Genomic DNA, 7,505 nt, shown 5'->3' with positions numbered 1-7,505 from the left:
AACTAGCATCTCAGACCCATGATTTCATGGATTTTATTGCTGAGGATAAAATGACACAGAAGGAATCAACTTCACTGATTCCAGCACCTGGGTCTGACAGTATGATGTGACAGTGGTAAGTGAAAGACTGAAGTGTGAGGGGCACAGGTAGGGAGGAAAGCACAGGGGTTGGAGCTTCAGGACCGTGGGCTGGCTCCAGCGGCTGGCTCTGCCCCTTAAGCCTCCGCCTCCTGATCATAGGTAGAGGATCATCATTCCCAGTTGGAGTTGTGAGGAGCATGTCAGCCGGTAGGAATTGAGTGCTTCATACACTCATTCCTACCAGTTCTGTCCAGGCAAAGGTCCCCTGCTTCTGAGTGCATGGATCCCCTGGCTGGTGGATTCTGTATCCTCCAAGTGCCTGCTTGCTTCCTTAGGTCACCAAGAAGTTATACTCAATGGGCTGCTACGAGATCTCCCTGGGGGACACCATTGGTGTGGGCACCCCAGGGATCATGAAAGACATGCTGTCTGCTGTCATGCAGGAAGTGCCTCCGGCTGCCCTGGCTGTCCACTGCCATGACACCTATGGCCAAGCCCTGGCCAACACCCTGATGGCCCTGCAGGTAATCAAAATCATACGCCCATTCTCCCAAAGGTCATGGTGGGCAGGACAGCTTGTTATCATTTATTCTTTCAGCAAACATTTACTGATGCCAGTATGCCGGGTTCTGAGCAGGCACTGGTGGACACTGTCATGGTGACCCCGCTCAGATGTGAAGTGTACACCTCCGTGTTGGGGAGACAGTCACGGGAGTTACATGGCAGTCCTACTGCATTATGACAGATGCCATGAAGGGAGGAAGCATGGGGCTCAGGAAGCCTAGAGAGGCCCCATCCGAGCTGAGGAGATCTAGGAGGATTTGCAGAAGAGGCCTGAGTGAAGCTTGAAGGGTATAAAGTAAGCTGCTGGCGAGGGAAGAGGAAAGGTGACTGGGCAGAACTGCACCTCAGGACTCATGTGGGGTTCAGGGAGGACTCATATAACGTATAGGGTTGTGAGTGTGCGGGTGTGTAGCGGAAGCAGGTGAGGAGACAGGAGGTAGAGAGGCCAGCAGAGGTCACTCAGAGGGAGAGGCTTTAATGCTGTTCCCCTCAGATTTAGTTTCCCTTGAGGTTTGCTTCTCATGGGCTGGTCCAGAATGGTGATCCATTGGCTGGCAGCCAGATAGAAGGGACATTCTTGGTGTCTGACCATGGCTACCTTGCTGTAGCACTGGCCTACCCTTCCATCTCTAGGATAGTGATGGCAGTCCCAGACACTTTTTTTTTCCTCTCAATTATCCCCTAGAGGTTCATGTCTAAGCCAGGTGAGTCTGTTACATTCTGGGCCGGTTTCTTCAGAGTTGTGGCTGTCAAGGTTAAGGTTCATAGCTCTGTGGTCTCCTCATTTCTCGGCTTACTGTGACACTCCGCCCTGGCTCCTGGGCTTTCCTTCAGCTCATGCGTTTCCCGGCCAGGCAGTCAGGAAGAGTAACTTCCCCTCCTAGACCTTGCCAGGCAGGTAAAGGGGAAGTCTGCACAGCCGAGGTGAGTCTGAGGCAAAACTTCATCCTGACTAGGCTCGGGACACTCCTGCTCCTCTGTGCTTCTCTGTTTCATGGCAATGATGTCTCAGAATCCCCTTTTTGAAAATTTATCAGGGAACAGGTTGAGCTGTGTGATGTCTGGCAGCAGCTTCCTCTGACCTCCCTCTTCCATCAGTTATTTCAGAAATATGGATCGATGTGCCAGGTTAAGTGCTGACTTAGATAATAGTAACAAAACCCAATCCCTGACCTCTGGGAGCTCATGTCATGGTGGGTGGGGAAGACGGATGGAAGATTACAGGCATGTAAATAACACATTGTCAGACCATTTATTCACCTATTAAAACCTAACCTGACAGTGCCTAGTGTGCTTGGCACTGTTCTTAGCATTAAGGATTCAGCTGCGACCAAAACAGAGTCTCTGACCTCATGAGGTACGATGAGACAGATAGTAAACAAACATACAGCAGCCAGGTGCTCATAAGCACTGTGGAGAAAAATGAAGCAGGTGAAGGCAGTGCCAGGCCTTTCTGTAGAGTGGCCTCACTCAGAAGGAAGCATTTGAGAGAGACCTGAGGGAAGCGAGGGAGTGAGCCCTGCGGACCCCTAGCAGGGAGGGGAGGGAAGGGAGCCCCACCCAGGAAAGCAGGCACAGGGCCCCTGAGGGAGGAGTGTGCTTGCCATGTTCAGGGATCAGGAGGAGGCATGTGGCAGGAGCAGTGTGACCGAGGAGAAGGGGGCAGAGATGTTAGGGTTACAGGAAGGCCAGATCGGGGGCCTTGTAGGACTTTGACTCTTTCAGACTGAGCTGGGAAGCTAACAGAGTCTTGAGCAAGGGCGGGGAGGGAGACGATCTGAATGTTCCCTTTGAGAGGCTCCTTGGCCAGGTGCAGTGGCTCACACCCATAATCCCAGCGCTTTGGGAGGCTGAGGCAGGTGAATCACTTGAGGTGAGGAGTTTGAGACCACCCGGTCAACATGGTGAAACCCCGTCTCAACTAAAAATATAAAAATTAGCCGGGCGTGGTGGCGGGGGCCTGTAATCCCAGCTATTTGGGAGGCTGAGTCATGAGAATCACTTGAGCCCGGGAGGTGGAGGTTGCAGTGATTTGCAGTGAGCTGAGATAGTGCCATTGCACTCCAGCCTGGGCAACAGAGCGAGACTCCTTATCCAAAAAAAAAAAAAAAAAAAGAGGCTCTTCTGGCTGTTGTGTAGAGAATACACTGTAGAGGCAGAAAAACCAGTTTGGAGCCCACAGCAATCCAGGTGAGAGACATGGCAAGGAGACCTGGAGGGTGGAGGTGCGTGACCGGATCTCAGCAGTTCGTGTTCTGATCTGTGAAGCTCGAGACATCTATAGGCAGGTATGTTAACCTGGGTGCAATTAACTGGGAGCGAGTGGAGATAGAGAAGCTGTCTGAGGAGTGAGCAGTAAGGGCTCCAGCCAAGATCAGGGAGGTGAGGAAGAGCCAGCAAAGACTGGATCGAGGCCTCAGGAGAGGCCAGAGCACTAGGAGGAAAACCAAGGGATGTGGAGCCCTGGAAGCCACACGGAGAAGGTGTCCAAGATGATGCAGCTAGTCAAGTGCAAAGATGAAGACACTTGACCTTTGTACTTAGCTACATGGAGGCCACCAGTGGCCTTGACTAGAGCTGTTTCAGTGGAGGAGTTGTGGGGATGCAAACCTGTTTCAAATGGGTTCAAGTGGGAATGGTAGATGTTAAATGGGAACAGCTCTTTTGAGGGACTTCGCTTTGAATGGGGGGAAAGAAATGGGAGGTTAGAGGGTTCCAAAAAGGTTTGTAAAAGATGGGAGAGATCGCAGGCTGTGTGAGGATGACCCAGTGGAGGGGAGTAACAGGTTGCAGGAGAGAGGGAGAGACTTACTGGAGCACATCCTGAAGCAGGTGGGAATCGGCCTCATGCCAAGGTGGAGAGGTTGGCCTTGCCTAGGAGCTCGGGGTCCATCTCAGGCAGCATGAGGGACAGTGGTTCTGTAGGCCCAGATGTAGGCAGGTGGGTAGATGTGACGGTGGGAGTCAATGGAGACATCTCTTTTGATTGCATCCATTTCCATAAAGCAGCAGATGAGAATGAGGATGGGGAAGGGGGTGATAGAGGTTTAACAAGAGAGGAGAAAGTGAAATAGTCATTTGGGAGAGTGGGAGGTGACTGACCTGGGAAGATGGGATGTGGCGCTCATGTCGCAAGGCCCTGACTGAGTGAGACCAGCCTGGAGGTGGGGGGGGGGTAAGCGGGGGTTAATAAATGAACCACAGGAAACAACAGAGGTCTGAAATCTCAGCATTGGGAGGGGGTTAGGCTGGTGATCAGAAAAGGTCTCCCTGAGCAGGTAGCTTTCAGACTGGAACCTAAAGGGTGAGAGTCCACCATGAAAGGAAAGATACTACTGGCAGAGGAAACAGTGTAACAGAAACTAAAGGGAGAAGCACTGTCTCCGTGGGATTTTCGTGTCAACAGGATCATAAGCCAAAGCAAAGAATGACTCTAGAATTTCAGGCAACAGATGCTTGGGAGGTTTGCAAGGCCCAGCTCTGTGGGCTCTTGTCCCCAGCGCCGACCGTGTTTCACCATCCTTATGTTTCCAGATGGGAGTGAGTGTCGTGGACTCTTCTGTGGCAGGACTTGGAGGCTGTCCCTATGCACAGGGGGCGTCAGGAAACTTGGCCACGGAGGACCTGGTCTACATGCTAGAGGGCTTGGGCATTCACACGGTAAGCCCGCCCACCCCCTGGTGGCGACAGCCCTGAACTGACCAGGGCTTGGCCTGAAGCTGAGAACAAAAGCAGATGGGGGTATTTGGGGTTGTTAAGGTGCGGAGGAGTAAAGAGGGAAAGGGTTAGCCAGGCACAGTGGCTTGTGCCTATAATCTCAGCACTTTGGGAGGCTGAGGCAGGTCACTTGAGCCCAGGAGTTTGAGGCTGCAGTGAGCTATGATCCTGCCAGTGTACTCCAGCCTGGGTGAAAGAGCAAGACCCTGTCTCTTCAAAACAAAACAAAGGAGGGGAAGGGTGCCAGGGATTATGGATATTTGATCTAATGTTTTATTGTTTGTGAGAGTAGGGTTGAGTGAGGCCACACGCATGGGCACAAGAAGGCTGGAGTGTCCGGGTGACTTTGACAGTTCAGTCCTAGGAGACACCAGGGAACATGGAAGGGGCCCCGGGAAGGGTCACGTTCATGACCTGAAATGAGTCAGTTCTCTCTTGGCTTTGTTTTGTTCTCTGTAAAATGCGGACAGTAGCGTTAAACAGCTCACCAGGGATCTACCCGAGTCCCCCAGGGCCCTCAGTGGTGGGACGGAAGCAGACTAGCATCTGCGCTTGAGGATCAGATGGAACTGGGTTTAAAGCCTACTCCTGCCACTCACAGGCTATGAGACCTCAGATAAATCATTTCATCTCTCTGAACCTAAGAAATGGGAATAATAATGCTATCTATCTCATGGAGCCATTGTGAGGATTAAGTAAGAAGATATATGTAGAGGGCCAGGCGTGGTGGCTCACACCTGTAATCCCAGCACTTTGGGAAGCCAAGGCGGGTGGATCACCTGAGGTCAAGAGTTCGAGACCAGCCTGGCCAACATGGTGAAACCCTGTCTCTACTAATAATAGAAAAATTGCTGGGCACGGTGGGTCAGGCCTGTAATCCCAGCACTTTGGGAGGCCAGGGTGGGCAGATCACCTGAGGTCAGGAGTTGGAGACCAGCTTGGCCAACATGGTGAAACCCCTTCTCTACTAAAAATACCAAAATTAGCTGGGTGTGGTGGCGGGCACCTGTAACCCCAGCTACTTGGGACGCTGAGGCAGGAGAATCACTTGAACCCAGAAGGCAGAGGTTGCAGTGAGCTGAGAGCGCGCCATTGCACTCCAGCCTGGGCGACATGAGCAAAACTCTGTCTCCAAAAAAAAATAAAAAATAAAAAATAAAAAGAAACCTCATGTAGAATGCTTAGCACAGAGCTGAACACAGAGTGCATTTCAGCAAATATGAGCTACTGTATGAACAGAGGGTTTCTGCCTGGCCCTTTCAGTTGGTGTTTTTATCCCTCCCTCTCTGCCTCACAATCCTCACTTGAATATCAGTTTTTTACCTCTGTGGGCCAGGCCCTGTGCTGGGCCCTGAAGAGGGAGTACTGAACAAGACTGATGAGATCTGTGCCCTGGTAGTTGCACTACAAACCATTATAGAGATTGGGCATCTTACATGAGGGGGTGTCAGAGGAATAATCCAGGTGCCAGACAGACAGGAACTCACAGGCAGCTGGCGCCCCGCTGTCAAGGAAAAAGCCTGTTTATCTTCACCTTTACTTTTTCAGTACCACGGTTGTCTGTCCATGCTGATGTTTTCCCTGGTATTGAGGGCTATGCTCATGACTTACCACGTCCTCTAACTTGTTTCTCAAAGGGTGTGAATCTCCAGAAGCTTCTGGAAGCTGGGAACTTTATCTGTCAAGCCCTGAACAGAAAAACTAGCTCCAAAGTGGCTCAGGCTACCTGTAAACTCTGAGCCCCTTGCCCACCTGAAGCCTTGGGGATGGTATGGAAATAGGTGCACACACAGATGATTCATGGATGGGAACACGGAAATGAGAATGAGGTTAAATGGTGCAGGTACCTCATAGCCGGCTCTACACAGAGGTCTCTCCTGGCAGAAAGCAGGCGAGGGGCAAGAGGAGCTGCTTGGCAGCAGGACCTCCTGCCCAGACCTGAGTAGGAGCAAGAGGCTTTGAGGGCTGAAGTCTCCCTTCATTATGGACCCTGGCCCAGGAGGTGAATCCCTGAGGACATGTGGGAACCCCATTCCCTACTTGGCATGATCCTTGAGTCTCCGCTCTGTATGGAATCTGTGAGCTGGCCACCTGGCTGCCCTCTACACAGCTCCAGCCTGCCATGGCCTTGGGGCCCTTGCTGTCTGACTTCTCAGGACACAGGTCATGGGGGTTCTTCCGAAGCTGGCAGAGACCATTTGTGGAAAGTGGAGAGCTTCGTGCTGGCCATCTGCCAACTCCAGCATCTCTGGAAAATCTCCACGCTGAATGTGATTTTTGAAAACAGCTTATGTAATTAAAGGTTGAATGACACAGAATCATTCCGGCATTCGGTTGTGCAGCTGTGTGTATACATGAGCGTGGGGGAGGAAAATACTTTACCATGTTGCACTCTGAGAGGAAAATGGAGACTATGAACTAGTGTATTAATCTTTGCATTTCCTTCCTGTTTCCCCACCTGAGCCCCAAATCCATAGTGACTGGAAATCAGTGGCTTTGGGCTTACTCAGGAGGCTGCTTGCAGCAGTTGCTGGCCAGAACACCTGACAGGGTTGTTTCTGAGCTTTGCCTCTGTGACTGGGGCTACTGCACAAGCTCCCCAGAGGGCACACTTGCTGCTTTGGACCTCGGTGGCCCGGCCTCTCCCTGGCGCTCTCAGGCCCGGGAGCGCTCACCTGTCGGTTCCCCGGGCTCTGCGGTCAGGCGCTGATTCTTGGCTGCGGGGACACTTGTGCGCTCCTGCATTTAGGGCTCCTTTGCTCTGGTTTCATCACGCAGGATGTCACATTTAGTGCATATTATTATTTAGCTCTACTTTTCATTGTAAACAAAATCATTTTCTAACCTCCCGTCGTGGCAGGCAGAGTGCAGAGCATTCCCGGCAGGTGTGGACCGCCGCGGGCTGAGAGCCAAGGGCGCTGGAACCGCTAGTGCAGCCTGACAGCTTCCTCCAGCTCCTTGGTTTATTTGCAGACTGGACTTCCGACACCACGGCCCCCTGCGACCCTCTCCTGCCTTAGTCCCGTGGGATCGGGTAGTTCAAGATTTTGAGCCGGGCGCGGTGGCTCAAGCCTGTAATCCCAGCACTTTGGGAGGCCGAGACGGGCGGATCACGAGGTCAGGAGATCGAGACCATCCTGGCT

General features: G+C 52.2%; 1 protein-coding gene across 4 annotated transcripts in view; it reads left to right on the top strand.

The window, feature by feature from the left end:
- Nucleotides 1–6,691, top strand: part of HMGCL (3-hydroxymethyl-3-methylglutaryl-CoA lyase) — a 43,327-nt gene extending 36,636 nt beyond the window's left edge. For 3 of the 4 annotated variants that reach the window (XM_011945579.1, XM_011945578.1, XM_011945581.1), the window contains 3 exons: nucleotides 417–605; nucleotides 4,180–4,305; nucleotides 6,000–6,691. In XM_011945579.1, the coding sequence (XP_011800969.1) occupies nucleotides 417–605; nucleotides 4,180–4,305; nucleotides 6,000–6,101 (417 nt within the window). In that variant the 3' untranslated portion in view covers nucleotides 6,102–6,691. The remainder of the gene's footprint in view (nucleotides 1–416; nucleotides 606–4,179; nucleotides 4,306–5,999) is intronic. The other variant, XM_011945580.1, reaches the window with a different exon arrangement.
- The last annotated feature ends 814 nt before the right edge of the window (nucleotides 6,692–7,505 follow it).

The sequence above is a fragment of the Colobus angolensis genome, unplaced genomic scaffold (genome assembly GCF_000951035.1).
Source record: "Colobus angolensis palliatus isolate OR3802 unplaced genomic scaffold, Cang.pa_1.0 Scaffold240, whole genome shotgun sequence".
In the NCBI taxonomy this organism is placed as follows: Eukaryota; Metazoa; Chordata; class Mammalia; order Primates; family Cercopithecidae; genus Colobus; species Colobus angolensis.
Note: the sequence above shows the minus strand (reverse complement) of the source record. Positions and strands in the feature narration are given on the sequence as shown.